Consider the following 17019-nt stretch of genomic DNA (forward strand, 5'->3'; position numbering starts at 1 on the left):
TACGCCGTAATTTTTTAAATGTCTATTTATTCATTTTCTGAGAGAGAGCGCATGAGCACACAAGCTGGGCAGGGGTAGAGAGAGAGGTAAGCAAGCTCTGCACCATCAGCGCAGAGCCCAAAGCGGGGCTCGAACCCACAAGCTGTGAGATCATGACTTGGGTCAAAACCAAGAGTCACACGCTTCACTGACTGAGCCACCAGGTGCCCTGCCATAGTCTTATGATGCTAAATGTTAGCATCAAGATCACATATTTTTCTGAGTAAGTATTAGGAATGAAAGCACAAAGCTCTTAGACACTAAAGGAATACAGCATTGTTATTTGCCAAATACAAAAACTTAGTTCTCAATTTCTTCTTAAACATTTACCTTTAGAATTTAGTGGCCTACAAAATACTCTTACCATACATAACCACCCTAATGTGTCCTTGTGAAAGTGATAATGTTTTAGGGAAGGCACCAACCATGCTTCATGGTATTACTAACTTAAATGGAGCAGGACAAATTCTCTCCAAAACACGTTAATAGACATTTAAAAAAAACACACACACACACAAAACAAGATCCTTAAATATCTTAGCCACAAGATGCCAAATAAAATTGAATTTATGTCTAGCTTAATTCGACAACGGAAAAGTCAGCAGTTAAAGGGTAGATAAACTTCTCTTTGTCCCTCTTTTCCTGAGAAACTTTCCAATGTTGAAAATCAATTCCTTTTGTCCCCTTGTTATTCATCTGCTACACATTAAATAGAAACTCTGGGCATGGAGTGATTCCCGCAGGGTCTTTCATCTACAGAGAAGCCTGGTACAAATTAAATTCTTACTCTCCTTCACAAATTATAGATATGTATTGTAGTAGACCATTGATTTATCAGTTGACGCCCTTGCTAGTTCAGCTTGGTGAGACTAGCTCACTACAGCCCTTTATCTAAAGTTACTGCGGGGTGGCGGGGATTGTGGCACTGCATTCATTAATGCGAAGCATCACTACGTTGTTCCGATGTTACGGGCTCTATTTTAAATAGCATTGTTAGGTACTGTGTGTTAGTTACTTCCCAGATCCTTGAGCCATTTGGGCTATATGTGCGTGTGTGTGTTTTAATATGCTGAAATAATACCAAATGATATTGTGACGACTGTGATGTTATGCTATGAAATGACTCGCATAATGGTTATTACAAATAAGGGGAGAAACAGATCGTGCAGAAAGATCTCTCAGAAATGTTGAATTGAGGCAGGTGCTGTTTTCACGCTGGACTTTAGGACCAATGGTTAAGGGGGTGGCTGTGATCCCAGCCATGTCATATCTTGGGAGAGCACGTTTGCACAGGACGTCTCTTTTAAACCCCTTGTATTAGAAGGAAACCAAACACACACACCGTGCGCGCGCGCGCGCGCGCGCGCACACACACACACACACACACACACACACACACACACTGACATACACGTGTGCCCACAGCCAAGTGCTAAGAAGCTATGAGAATTTCACTTGAATCTATTACCCACCAAATATATTAAAAACCTTTTCTTGGCAGAGTTGTGCTTTTAGACAACATTTGATCAGCTCTTACCATTGGATTCCACAAGTGCCGGGACACCCCCCCCCCCGCCCCCACCCAGATTATTCTCATTTTGCCCCTGCAGATCGGTTTGTCTAAAAGCCAGTACCCGCTTTTACTTGTGACCTCCTGGAATCAAAACCAAGTGCTCGGACTGGCGGAAACGCCCTGCGTGCCTTGGAAGCTCCCCCTAGCACCTCACCTCGCTCGAATCCTCCTGCTGATTGATGACGGCCAGCGCGTCCTCCGCCGCCTGCCGCTTGGCCTCAGCCACCGTGCGCTCCATCTTGGCGCGCTCGGTCGTGATCATGTCGTGGGCTTTCCGCTCGGCCTCAGACACGGCCTTCTGCAGCTCGGTCATCGCCTGGCGCTTCACCTCGTTGACCGCCTCCTCTGCGTGCGGGGCAGGCCACACGGGACAAGAGAAGATTTCCCTGTTAGCGCGGGACCTTGGATACTGATTGCTGGTAAACAGAATTCTATAGTACAGGCATGACTCTCAATCCCAGGTATTGGGCAGTTCTCCTGGCTGTCTAAAAAGCCAGCAGATTTTGGAAATTCGTTTAGGAAAACAAAGAGTGAGATTTTTTGTTTTCCCCTTTAACTTGCATGTCTGGGAATACTTTTTAAACTAATGTAGTATCACTACCACTTTTCTACCAAACCAGTACCTCCAGAAATGATTATGACACCAAACGTAAAGAGTTAAAGGACAAAACGACCACAAGAAACCTTTCTGGATAATTCAGACATTTACATTAAGGTGGTTTGCCACAATGCTATGGGGTAATATGCACATAGGGAGCACATGAGTAAAGCTTTCAAAACAAAAATAGGAAGGGGAGGGACTTTACGCATCTACACGTATAAGTGCTAACAATTACTTTGCTGGTGAAACATACAGCACAGTAGTGAAAGGGCATTCAGATGGCAACTGAACAGTGTAGACCCTGTAAAGACAATCCGTGATGAAACAGATGATCCAGCTTCTCTTTTTCTTAAGGCATTTCTTGAGTAATGTGGATATATGTCTGTACAGACTGAATGATAGGGATTTTTAAAAATCATTTTCTCATTTCCATATTTTAAGCCGTCGTCCACCTATTCAATTGAACACATACACAGCTTCACCTAACCAACTGTTGCACTAGACAAATGTAATTGAACCCTACCAGAGGCCAAAACAATCAGGCCTGCCTGGAAACCTGCAAGGTGTCAAATTAGCTCTTTATTTTTGGCCGTGGAAAGGGTGCAAAGATTTGACTAATGTACAATATGAGATTGACAACTAAAACAAGTAATTTCCATTAAAAAAAATTAACTGTTCTAATTAACAAGGGAAAATATCCTCCCCCTAAATTAGTTTATCTAATTTTCATCTTTATTCAAAGCAAAATGACAATGATTAATTGAAAATTTAATAAGCAGTAATTATTAACTTGGCAAACCTAGTACCAATTAACACTCTATTAAAACTAATTATGACATGTTTCATTCAAGTGTTTGCACTTAATTGTTTCACCCACTTAAAAAGCACCTTAATTAAATGTTCTGTTTAATTAAAAACATAGATTCCTAATAAAAATGTTTTACTGTAGATTAAAAATGTAAGAGATGCAAATACTCCTATGGTTTCTTACACGTCTGTGGTTTATTCCACACATCTACAGTCCAGGACTTGAGGATCATCAGAAGCCTTCTACTATTAATTAGCTGTCATGACTTTTGTAGCTTCTGTCCCTTTAACAACATTATATCTGAAGTCCTTTCACTTGCAGTTTACTGTCTCCTATGTTTTTACAAACTAAAATATAAGGGAACGATCCAGACCGGAAATATTAACTAAAATATGTTAAGCCTTTGTTGGTTGCTTTAAGAGAGATGCCATTTAAAATCTGGACAGAAACAGAGCACTGCACAGAGTTGGAAGCACGTTCTTCACCAGGAGGTGAAAAGATGCCTTTATTACTCTACCGTAAACGACCTGGGGGACCAGGGAAGTACTGCCCTTCTAACTATACAGCCAGGGTCTAATTTAGTTTGAATATTCAAGGTGAATTAAAATTCTATCTAAGTGGTAATACAGGACAATAATTTTTGCTTACGATCAAAGCTGTAGCTTGACTAATTGTGTATGCAAATCAGGCAATTTATATTTAAATTATGCATTCCTATTCTAATCCCACAGGCATATACAGATCAGCAAAGAGAGTTGGTAGGACATGTGCAAGGTGCTTGAATATTTATTACCAACTGCAAACATTCACTGATCGTTTGAAAAAGAAATATACTGAAGAAAACACTCGGTTGTGACTTGAAAACCATCTTTATGTTGGATTTTTTCCCCAATTTGATGAAGAGTTTTCATACCTTTACAGAGTGTTCTGTTGCTTTTGCTGCTGCTTTTAAAAAATACTAATTGTAGGAGAAAATTGATGGGTCCTTCAACATTTGTTAGGATCCCAAATATTCAAATAATGTATATTGATATATTACGTTGTAAACTATTACTGGGGCAACATGAGGAATTTGAATGAGGTCTGTGAGTTAAATACTGTTAACGTCCTGATTTTGGTAGTTGTACTATAGTTATATAAGAGAATGTCCTTGGTCTCAGTTAATACACACTAAAATCTTTAGGGTCAAAGGGCATCGCGTATGCGACTTACTCTCAAATGGATGGCAAAAAATACGTATAACGGGAAAAAAAAGGGAGGGAAGAAAAGAAGAAAAGAAAGATATTAAAGCCAGTACAGTAAAATAGGGGAAACTGGGTAAAAGGTATAAGGGAATTTTTTTACACTGTTTTTTTGCAACTTTTCTGCAAGTCTCAAATCATTTCAGAATAAAATGGTGCTAAATATTATATGATATACTTTCATGCACAGGATATACTTTGTGCAATTATAATTTTCTGTGAAAAAGGATGTGCTGGTTATACAACATTCAATTGAGAGCTCTGCCCTTTTGATATTTTTCAAATGCTTGAAGTTTTCTTTTATTTACTTTCTTTTGCCATAAAGGTAATGTATAATGCTTTGATTGCAAAGATACACTTTGTAGGTTTTCTTCTAAAAAAAAATTTGCCCACAGCAAATTTTAGAATCTTGGGGGGAAAAGCTTTCAAATTGTAACAAGCTGAGTGCAGATGTTACATTCTGCCCTTGGTGTTTTCATCATGCTGGATGCCTTGACACTATGAACACCACAAATGCTTTTCAAGAAGCCTATAAAGATAAATATTATAAGTAGTTATTCAAGATTTCCAGATGAAACTGCCACCTGTACTTTGGAGATTTAATATACTCCTTAATATTAGCATCCATCCATGGAAAACTATCCCCACACTGTTCTTATGCAGCAGATTAGGGATACCGCTGTGAGAAGAACACAAATTTAATCGACATCACTCCTAAGTCATATTTGAGATGGAAAACCTACGATAGAAAACAGGCACATCTAAAAAACGTTTACACGATAAAAGTATTGCTCTTTCTCTCCTCGTGAAGCCCCCACCATGTCAAGTATATCCAGAATTAGTTTCAGGAACCCACAAAACAGTGAGGAAAAATAATCGGGGACTCGGTAGATTACGACATGTTGAATTTTTTAAAAACCTGATTACGTGGAAAATATACAGTGCGGTTTTGAATCTGCTTCCACTGCTTACCACTTATGGTAGGACTTCCTTTGTGCATAGCTATTCAAGTTGACTTTCCCACAAAGGTGGTCTATTCAGAAAAATCTGCTCTCACTTAATAGCAGTCAAACAAAGACTTGAGCAGATAATAGCCCAGAAAAAGAATTTGGATTACACAAGACTTTACCGTCAATTTTTCTTTATGAACGATCACGGATTTAACTTAAAGACACACAAATAAGGGAAATACAGAGAAAAGACTCTCTCCCACAACATAAAATGTCATCCTTCTGCTGTCCAAAATGGCAATTCTTTATATCTCTTAGTGGAGTAAGTTGCACTGACAGCTTAAAAATGGGGAAGAAAAAGTGATCAGAAAGAAGATGTAGCCATTCCTTTTCCAGACAGGTGACACTCAGCACATTTTAACAGCTTGGGAGTATCCTGTGACCCACGTAGAAATCTTAGAGGTGATTCTATAAATCTAATTATACTATGCAGCTGAGCAACATATATATTTAACCTTTAAACTGAATGATCTGTCTGATTTGTATACTAGACATGCAAGAGAGTTTTCTGGTTCTCTAAGTCACGAAGCCTAGAATACTATCAGATTTGGACACTCCTTACCACTCTTACAAAAACAGGTATTTCTTTGAGAAAGCTATAAAAAGTCTTGGATAAGAGCCAAATGATCAGATTGTCAACAAGCTGCAAAAAAACTACAGACACAGCTGGGTCAAATCACAACCCAAAGAGACCCTTTCCCTTGACTATTTCTCCTTGAATAGGGTTCCTAGCCCAACACCCAGGTGATCCTTTGCAGAAGTAGTATTTTCCAGTTTCTCAAGTCAAACTATTTTAATAGTTGGGGTTATGGCAGCTCAAAGTCACAGTCTGTGTCTGTCACATCATCTTTTAACTCCTGAAACAGGCTTATGGATTTATCTCTTGAGTTGGTTTTTGCAAGGCTTTGACTCAACTTTTAGTGTTGGTGGTCCACCAAGATTCTGCCAGATCTGAACTGTGTAAAGTCAACGTGTGACCAAGAACTTGAAATCAGCCCCCAAAGGTAGAGCAGTATCTCTTAATGAAAATATGATGGTGTATATGGTGGGGAAAAACAGAAGTTAAGCAACTTTGTCATTTAAGTTAGAAAATAATTTAGCTATGGTCCTTGAATATTAATTAGAACAGATCAATTTCAGATACTGGTTGTAATCATAACACCTCAGAGTGCCTTGGGGCACACCTGGGTGGCTCAGTGGGTTAACCGCCCGACTTCGGCTCAGGTCATGATCTTGAGGTTTGTGGGTTCGAGCCCCGCATTGGGCTCTGTGCTGACAGCTCAGAGCCTGGAGCCTGCTTCGGATTCTGGGTCTCCCTCTGTCTCTGTCCCTCCCCCACTCGTGCTTTGTCTCTCTCAAACAACGTGTAAACATTTAAAAAAAACTAGTCAACTAGTTTTGCTGAGATTTTCTTAACAATTTAGGAGACGTGTCGATTATATCTCAATTTTACAACATCAGGCGAAAAGACAGACGTAGGCGATTTAATTTCTAAAACACTACAAGTTTTTTTCTATTAAGAATACACTGCACATAAGCTGAGACCTCTTAGGCCAGCTTTCGGCCTGAAACCATGAAAGCACCTGAAAAACAGAGGATTATAACAGAAAGACTGCCAGACGGTCACTTACATGGCACTGGCAGCTGCTACCAAAATAAAAACGATTCCATGTTCTAATAAGGCCCGGGTGAAGAATATTAATTAGGATTTTAAAATTTTGGTTTGTGGCGGGGGGCTGTTTTGTTTTTGTTGTCGTTAGCAGGAAAGGCCCTCCTTGTCGCTCCTCACATGGCTGCATGAACAACTGTGCACAGCTGCTAGAACGCTAGACGGGTGTTTTCAACAGTTCTTACCAGCTTTCTTCCAGATCTCCTCTGGCACGTATCCAGAAGCAGGCCTGTGAAGGAATTCCCGATGCGCATCTAGGAAAAGGATGCAAAGCGGGGCGGGGGGGGGGGGGGGGGGGGGGGAGGAAGAAAGCACCATAAGCACGTTATGTCATTACACACAGTAGAAACCGGCCATGCCTGTTCTCTTGGCTGCTCTACAAAAACATAATTTTTAAAAGGCCGAGCATTTCACTTCTAGAAAATAAACACGAAGAGCAAGGCCGGTCATTAGAGCTCAAGGAAAACAGAAGGCCGTTGGTCTAAATGCCTTGGATGCTCAAAATTCAACAACTTCCATGATTTCATTATACACTATGATATCTGGGAGCACTGCTCCCAGAACGCTCTCAACTGTGGGGATTTTCATAGGCATACTTTATTTTGTTAAAGAATATGAATGGTGTTTGGTAGTTTTCCTTCCAAGAGTCAAACTGGTAGTTAGAAACTCAAATCTTAGGCTAATGTTAATTTTCACACAGCTCTGATTCCACCACCTTTCAGTAAATAGTGAGCCTTACTCCATGGCGAACCAGTTCTCACAATTACTTCTTAAAAATCTCGCTGAGCACGAAACATTTTCACACACATTAGATCATATGGGTTTGACGTGTGGAAGCAAGAGAGAATCATTAGAATGGATTCAGAGGTATTTGGTTAACAAAACAGAATCAGTACCTGCTTTCCAAAAAAGAAAATGACATCTCACATTAAATGAAATGTGCTTATCATACTTGGCAAATTTTAAAAGTTTGAGAAAACATAAGAAAACTGATGTAGGAATGCTAACCTCCAAAATAACATGCTCATGGAAATGGCAGGACACCTTTAATATTTTCCTATATATGCTTGAAAATAAAGTGTATACAGTCTTCCATAGTTAAAATATATACTATATGTCTTCCACATTGAATTTCCCTGAAAGCCTATGTATTTAGGGGCTTGGGGGAAGAAAAAAATCACTTCAACTTTTGTAAATATAACAATCATTCAACCCATGATAAATGTCAAGTCATTAAAAATTTCCCTACATTTATAAAAAATGTCAAGTAGCAGAATACAGAGTATAGACAACAGAAAAGCCCAATCAATTTAGCTAAGTATATATACAATTTTACATTTGAATGCCTTAAAGAGATTTGAATGTTTTGATTCCTTGTAGGGCACACAGATTTATCAGTTGACTAAAACTGAAGATTTCCCCAACTATTCTGAATTAGCAAAAGCTTATTATATCTTAATGAAGGGCATTTGGAAACCCTCTGTACTATCTCTGCAATGTTTCTTCAAATCTAAAATTATTCCAAATATATAATTTTATTTTAAGTTTTCATTATAATTTCATGATTACTTGATAATCGGATGGACTGGAATACCCTTGCATTCTCATGCACACATTGACTTCTATAAGGAAAATGATGAAAACCAAAATGCTTTTATTTAGGTAATTTTCATCCTTAAAACATCTAGACTGTTTGGAGCACACACAACTTCAAGCAAATATGATATGGCTAATTAGATTTGTCAAGATTTAACTTCCACACCACTATAACTATTTCCAAAAGAAATAAAGAAAGTGTAATCAAGTTCACATTTAGCCATACAGCACAGTGAATCAGAGATGAACTTGTGGCAGCTTTTAAAGACAATTTTTGGGAACAGATTTTGGCTTAAGTATAATTTATTAGATAAGAATAGATATGTAAAGTCTGAAGAGAAACAGAAAAATCATGCCTTCTCCAAAGAAGCAAAAAATAAATAAATAAATAAAGTGTTTTCCAATTATTGGATTAAGAAAAGATCAATACCCTTATAAAAATTATATTTTTTAATAAATGGCCAATTGTTATTACAGGGAATGGGAAAGGTAATGTTAAGTTATCCACAGGCCATGCATGAAAGATACTAATTACCGGCCCCAGAGAACATAGGCTGAAGAGAGTTTGTTCTAGAGCCCAGTGAAGTTGAATCCCAGCTTGGCCATATATTAGGCTGGTGACATTGAGCAAGCTAGTTTCTCCAGGTCTCAGTCACCATATCTATAAAGTGGGGACACTAATACAACATCTAGGTGCACTGCTATGGAGACTGAACGAGGTAATTCCTATTGCATGCTGGGAACCACACATCCCAAACTCTCATTAGACGTTACATGCTATTACCTTTGTTATTATTATCACTGTTATTATTATTTCGTAGGCTGCCCAGTAAGAATGGATACTTATTTCCTCATCAAGAATTAAGGTGAAAAAAAAAGCACCTTAAAATTTCTTTTTTCTCTTAGCACTTAAATCCATATAGCATGAAACTTAAAAAAGAAAACAAACAACTCTGAAGAGATTTGGATTAAGCAATATACAACAGTGATTTTTTATTCCGAGCATGTCACTTGGGGATAGAAGTTATTTACATAGTTAGTAATTCACTGTCTTCTTCCTTGTTGGAAAGTTCTCAACTTTCTTACATGATACTCTTATAAATTTTATTTAAAACTCATGAATGTTGATAGCCCCCAAATTTACTCAAAGATAATGTCCAAGGCTTAATTATGTGTCACCTTCCTAGGGGCTGTACAACAGAGATTGTGAAGGTCCATACACTTTCCATACTGGAAAGTTGTGCAGTATTTCACCTTGTCTGTATCTCCCTAAAATTCACAGTGACGTATAAACTTATACTCCACCTCACCTTGACACCTGATAGAAACACCACAGCCAACCAAGCAAAAGTCCTTTTGATCCTACTCTACCTCCTTAAATAATGTCTTTTCAAAATAAGAGAAGAATCTAAAGCAGGTAAATTATTTTTATAAAATAGACAAAGATTTACATATATGTATACGTATATACATACATACTTTACAATACCCTCTCCAGTTTTAAGTTACTGTGTCCTAGCTAAACATCAGGTCTACCAACCAAATGAATGATCAATACGTGTATTCCTCAGATTCTATTTTTGATACACTGATGAATACCACTGTCACTACAGAAACCAAATGACTAATAAGCGTACTATCTTCTGTTGAAGTAGCAGCAATAACAGTGTCTATATAGGCAATATTGAATTTAAAAAACAAATAAATCCAGGGGTACCTGGGTGGCTCAGTCAGTTAAGCATCTGACTCTTGATTTCAGCCCAGGTCATGATCCCAGTTGTGAGATCAAGCCCTGCGTCGAGCTCCATGCTGCTGACAGTATGGAGCCTGCTTGGGATTCTCTCTCCCCCTCTCTCTCTGCCCCTCCCCCCACTCACACATCTTGTCTTGTTGTCTCTCGCTCTCTCTCTCAAAATAAACATTTTAAAAAACCCAAAACAAACAAACAAAACATCCTGAAGTTGCTCAATATGACAAGAGACAACTTATCTCCCAAGGCTTCCTTAGGATAGAATATTGACTGCTCTAGACAAACCTATGCAAAATACCTTATGTTTTTAAGGCCCAGATTTTAAAGAACCTAATTTTTAAACCATTAAATATTAACCACCTATAAAATACCAGTTGCTATAAAATGGATAGCTGTTGTAAAACGTAGTCACAGAAACAAAGGTAAGAGATGGCTTAAAATGTGAAATGTATACATACATAACTATTTCAAAACTGCAGAATTGTAGAAAAGCCCTACATCAGTATGGCTCGCTCTGGGAAGCAAATTGCTTGGGGGTGAGAGGAGAAGAGGAGGGGCCTCCGGAGGACAACACATCTATGCAAAGAGGAGACTGTGTCAAGGCGCGGGAGTTGTTACCAGAAACGTGGAAGAACAGAAAAAGCAATCTACAATGTATGAGATGGAAGATGCGCTACACTTACGAAAGAATGGAGACCATTGGATACTAGAAACATCAAGGGCCGCCATCAATATATATGAAGGGATGAGCTGATAGCCTTTGGAGAACCAATGGGACCTCATTTGACCCAGGACAGCAAGGCTCAAAACTTGGCAGCACCTAGGTATGGCCTTCATCCTGTAGTGGGCAGAATGAGGCTGAGATCATGATAATATCGATCACAAAAACCGTCAAAGGAAAGGACAGGTGAGGTGAGTTCGTCTTTATAAATCCTACTTATTATTTTTAAGGATAATAAATTCCAAAGCTTCAATATTGTGTCCCAGAAGCCCAAACCAAACCTAGAAGCCAGAACTACACTAGGATTTCTGTTTTTAACAGTAAAAGTACCCAGCGCTTGAGGAGGTAATCATCTTTCCTTGTTTTTAAAAGATGGGAATATTTAACTAATACTCCCATCTTTTTTAACCCAACACACTTAAATACAGTAGGCGCTTTCCTTAGGAGCTGAGCTGAATGGTCTTGAAATGAATTTCATGGTGTGGTTTAAAGGAATCAATATAAGTGTATAAAACACTAAACTTTTATATGCAGATATACTGTGAATAACGTGTTGTGGTTTTTGTAATCTGATGGTAAGAAAAGATGTATTTCTTTGGTTGGGAGAAAACTATTTTTCTATAGCCTTGTATTAGGAAGTAGGGCCTCAAAGGTACAACGTATTTACTGAGTCTAAAACAGAATTCCCCTTTTCTAGTTTTTCTGCTTGTTAAATAAAGCAGCTACCTAAAAACTGGAGATATTTCCAGAATGAAAAAATACCTAAGAATCTACTCTAATTTTATAATCTTGTATACGAAGCAAAAACACTATCCCACCACTATCCTTTAAAGTACTTTTTGAGATTACATGCTAGACATAATAGCAACAGCTATTACTCTACTACAGGTCGAGCACTGTATGATTTATACCTATTAACTCATCTGATACAGAAACATCCCCATTTTATAGATGAGGAAAGTGAGGCACAGAGAGTTACTTGCCAAAGGTGACGAAACTAGGAAGGGGTGGAGTAGAAGCTCGCATCCAAACAATCTGTGCTTTTAACCTTCACGCTAGATTTCCTGAGGTTTTCGACAGTAATGAGAAATTCTATAATTCGATTATATGACAATCATAAAGCTTTCTGACCAGTGTAATTTTAAAATACCAATTTCCCTACCAATCTACTTGAGACAAGGGTGGTATCAATTTGCCAAACTTGGAATTTCTGAGCGTTTTATGAATGAATAACTTGACTCTACATCCCATTTAAAAGAAACAAAAACCTCTTTCTGACATTTCCCTTTCTGGCAAGAGTTAAACCCTCACCAAAACATACATGCAGGTATTTTCAAAATTCCATACACTGTCATCACAACATTCACACATTCACAACACACGCACGCACACACACTCACACACACACACACACACACACACACACACAGGGAAAAATGTATTCCTGTTTCAAAGATATATGTTTCAGGCTCCGACATTAGTCCATCATTAGATACTTCTCTTAACTCTAATGGTATAAAAGACTTCTTGAGAAACACAGAAGGAAGGCACACAAATACAAGATGAGCTGTAGAAAGATTCTAGAACAGTCCACAGGCAGTAAAAAGAAAGTAATTTAAAGTAAATAAAATGTCAGGAGCCAAGAGAGTGATACAAGTAGCACATTGAGAGAAAAGGGCAATGGAGACAAAGGTGGAGAAAAACAGCAGCAGAGGGATCCAGATAAACACTGAGGGAGCGCGGGAAGTGCTAACGGGCAGCTACCTACCTGCACATACAAAGGCAATTCTATTTCAGTGATTGTATCCGTCAATTCTGATGGCATTAACTCGCTCTTCAGTGAAATTCACAACGTAACAAAACTTCAGTGTACAAAGAACAAGTCATACTTTGAAAACAGAGACAACTGGGTTAAGAATTAGCTTTCTAACTTGAGTATTTGAATATTTGGAGTTTTTCCTGCAAAGTGAAGAGTTAACAACAAAAATAACACAAATCTCATCTCTAGGGGGAAAAAAAAACCCAATTATTTTGAAGAGTCCTTCAAGATATCAACCTGATTTTGACTTAAAGAGTAGAAATAACATCACGGGTTCAGTATGTACTCAATTTTTAAATTTGTTCAAGAGGCTATTCAAAATGGCCTTTATTTAATATCTGGGGAAAAATCCCGAAATTTAATTGGTAATAGATTAATCATGCTCTCTTGCTAATCCCTCACACTGACTTAACACTATGGATGTATTTCAAAAGTGAGAACGGGAGTCAGTAAATATAACACAGCAGTCATGGAGGTTATGTTCTCTGTCCAGTCCCCTCCAAATGCAGTTTAAAAATGTTCAGAACGTTTGTGTGTGACTTAAACACTGCCAGTGTTTCCAAGCTAGGGAGGTAACCAAGGAAATATTTGGAACTAAAGATAATCTCCTATATTATCATTCTGAAGTTCTGCAGGTCTCATTTGACCTTGGAAGCAGCTGCAGAACTGAGAGAATCGGTCTAAAAGAAACATGTGTACCGTTACTGTAGGATATGGAAATCTATGAGTACGTGAAGATACAGACATATCCATAGCTCTTATCTATACACACACATATGCCACTCCACACTTTCCAGAAGCAGAAAATAGACTCATCAGCCAGTAATCTCCGCTCCTCTGTTTACACATCTATACATTCAACTCTAAAACCTAGGAGAGAACCTTAGGAAGCGCCTAATGTGAATGCCTGTGGTCCATGTTTACAAACCACCGGCTGTCTTAGAGCCACAGCCCAGCCCCACGAAACAAAACTGAAAGAGTTCAAGGCTAAGAAAGGACGCACAACGAAATAACATGCGGGATGCTTAAACTTGCACATCGTGTGGCTCTTGACAAGTTAACCTCTAAAGTTGTGATGGTTTCTTGAAAGGCAATCTAGGGTTCTGTGTCCCTAAGGGGCATGACTGTTTGTTAAAAGAAAACAGTCAGAGTCCAAACAAAGAAAGCAAATGCTTGTAGTCTTTGAATAATACCATCCACAAAAGCTTAATGTCAAAGCAACCTCGTATTACCAAAACTATGAGTTCATGAAGCATCACAGGAAATAATTTAGTTTATGTACTCCTAAGAAGTTTTGAAACCAACTTTATTCTTTTAATTAGCAGGGAAACTAAACCCAGCTTCCTGGAGAATACACAATTGCATCACCCAAATGTGTATGCAATAGTGGTGACAATCGAAGGCATTCTAGATTCTGCGTGCTGAAAATAACACACGTAGGCATTAAGTCCTATCGGTTTCTGAACTTTTTCTTTTATAGTAGGCAGCAGATAATACTCGTCTTGTCAGTTCAGGGAACCGACCTGACGTGGCATCTGATACCAGGCCCCCAGCTATGGCCCTGCCTATCTTTCCAATAGACTAAAAGTTCCTCAAGGGAAGGAAAGAAGAATTTCCTTTATCTCACTGCCTAGCACAATGCCTGGCACACAATAAACATTCGAGAAGTAAGTACTGACTCAACGAATCTGTTCAATAAAGCAGGTTAAACTGAACACCTCTACTCCTAAACTTGTATTTACTTTAAGGTTCTCAATTTTTGCCTATACTGGATGTTTACAAATATCTTCCTTATTTGTCCTGAAAACGCCTATCACGATTAGCCAATTTTTTATTCATAATAAGAAAAAGAAAACCAGGATGTTTACTCAGCTCGGCTCTAAATAGTTTTATGTGGACCATCGTTGGTTCAAATTAAAGTGAAACCTATTTTCATTGCTTGCCTTAACAAAACCTAATAAATGCACATTTGTCTTTAAAACACACTTTAGAATAACGCCCAGAGAGTAAAGTAAGTGACTTGGAGTCTTTCTTACTCTAACACTTATTACGGTAATGGGCATTCAGCATTCAGCGACCAGTAGCAATCCACAAACCTAAGCACAAAGCAAACTTTACTGCCTAAGGAATAATTTTAACAAAAAAGATACTATGATCCACAGCCACTACATACAAGTTTTTAATTTTTGAGAATCAGCCATGGGCAATAAATGAGGCCAAAGTCACGAGCCTGATCAGCACGTGTATGTCATTAGTTTCGTTTGTGGCACGAACTGGACTGTGCCCTAACCTGAGTTAGCTGACAGGTATGTAGCTAAGCAAGGACGAAAACGAAATGACAGAACACAGATCAACACACATCCATCACCACTAAGTTTACTCAGATGGAACACACGTGTCGTGGCCAGCAGTGTAAACGGTGACATCTTGTTATTAATTGTAAGGCAAAAGTTCACAGGCCACTCAAAAGTTCTCCCGGGCTCAGGATTTTTCCATGTATTTGTGACGGTATTCTATTTATAACCCCAACAATACTCACATATTAATATAAAATACGACCACATATTGAGTATTCAACTTCTAAAGCACGGCTATATAAACAGTCCTGTATAGAACTAGAATTCATGAAGAATTTACGCGAGCTTAAGTCAAGGTCAAGTCACTGGACAACAGTGCCACCTTCGTTACTAATTTGCAAGTGGCAGTGGGGAAACTACAGAACTAATAGGTGTCTCTTCCTGGTTAAGTGTTTTATTAAAATAAAAGACAGAGCTAGAAAACAAGGTTATCTCAGAGGCTGTGTCTTGAATGAAAAATCAGACACCATACGTCTCAAATACCGTGTGCAGCGGCAGAATTCAGCGCCCCGGAGGGCTTACTAGAAGCTACAGAAGCTTGGGGCCCGCTCCTTGAGATTTTGTTCTTGCAGACTGGAGACAGGGTCCAAAGAGCTGTGCTATGAAGAGGCACACGTGTGAGTGATGCAGATGACATTCTGGTCTGGCTTTGAAGCTCTGCCCTAAGCCCAACAGGACCCTGGGAAAGGAGGTTAAGTTTTGTGACCCGCTCTGTATAAGCCAATGTGCGCCCGGCTTCCTAACGGAGAGATGAGGCCTATCTGGGGATGTCAAGTGTTTATCGTCCTAGAATGCCCCGCACATCCTTTATTTTTGAAAAGACAGATTAAATATGCAACCAGCATTAAGACGGTAAGCAGTGTCTGTTCAGTAGGTCCATCCAAAGAAAAGGTACCTAATGCGACTGGGTCTGGGTTGACAGGACTCTGCTGCCTTGAGTGGCTGCTGCTGCCACCGCCACCCTTTTTCAAGTCCTCGGCGTCACTGTAGCGCCGGATCCAGTAATTCAGCTCCTCCCGGTCTGCTTCCTGACATCGCCTTAGTACAGTGAGAGATCGTCGTGTTTTCTCCACCATGTCCATTATGCAGTTTAACAGCTGTGTGAGAAACGGGGCACAGGGGAAGAACACAGCAATCACCACAACGCAAGAGACTCTGGTGGGCAGTGAAACAAACTCTTTTAGGACGATGAGGGATGTGATTTTATTCCTGAAGGCTTCAGTCTAGTATCTTCAAAGGTCAGATTTGAAACGGAGACCCAACAGATGAGTAAACTCAATGGGAATGAGAGTGAAACGTGGGAGGCGTGAACATGACTCACGACAGAGATTTCAGCTGAAGGCACACAGCCAACTTCCAAATACTAATCCCATTACTGTATAAACTAAATGACCCGTTTGCGATAAAACAGGAACCCACTGATCTGGCCTTGAGGACTCCTTTCCACGACCTCACATCTCTCTTACGTTAGTGGCTTTGTTATCAACGTAGAAATCAAATCCTAGATTTGATTTCAAATGTTCCCACTCATTAGGTTTCTCAAGGATAGCACTAAACACAATACCCTCAAAGCATCTCCAACATTTCTATTTTATCATAGAACCCCACTCCAATTCTTTTCAAGACATATTTAACCTAAATGATTACCGACATCTTACATGGTCAAGATGTTTCCATTCCTCTGCCCATTCTCTGTCTGTTAGTCTGTGATCAATCATTTCTTCTTGACGTGTGCCATGCAACCCTATGAATGTACAGAAGAAGGCTGAATCACCCTAAAGCATTCGGGACATAATCCATATGCACACAGGCACTTAGCAAAGACTAAACTAAAT

The 17019-nt window shown here is 39.1% G+C and overlaps 1 protein-coding gene across 8 annotated transcripts in view; it reads right to left on the reverse strand.

Annotated features, from left to right (window-relative positions):
* The window catches only part of RUNX1T1 (RUNX1 partner transcriptional co-repressor 1), a 141675-nt gene that overhangs the window by 15926 nt on the left and 108730 nt on the right, over nucleotides 1–17019 (reverse strand). For all 8 annotated transcript variants that reach the window (XM_019453440.2, XM_019453438.2, XM_019453439.2 and 5 more), the window contains 4 exons: nucleotides 16843–16928; nucleotides 16080–16281; nucleotides 7127–7195; nucleotides 1767–1957 (listed from right to left, as the gene is read on the reverse strand). In XM_019453440.2, coding sequence (XP_019308985.1) covers nucleotides 1767–1957; nucleotides 7127–7195; nucleotides 16080–16281; nucleotides 16843–16928 — 548 coding nt within the window. The remainder of the gene's footprint in view (nucleotides 1–1766; nucleotides 1958–7126; nucleotides 7196–16079; nucleotides 16282–16842; nucleotides 16929–17019) is intronic.

Source organism: Panthera pardus, unplaced genomic scaffold (genome assembly GCF_024362965.1).
Source record: "Panthera pardus isolate Hobbes unplaced genomic scaffold, ASM2436296v1 HiC_scaffold_7, whole genome shotgun sequence".
Taxonomy (NCBI): domain Eukaryota; kingdom Metazoa; phylum Chordata; class Mammalia; order Carnivora; family Felidae; genus Panthera; species Panthera pardus.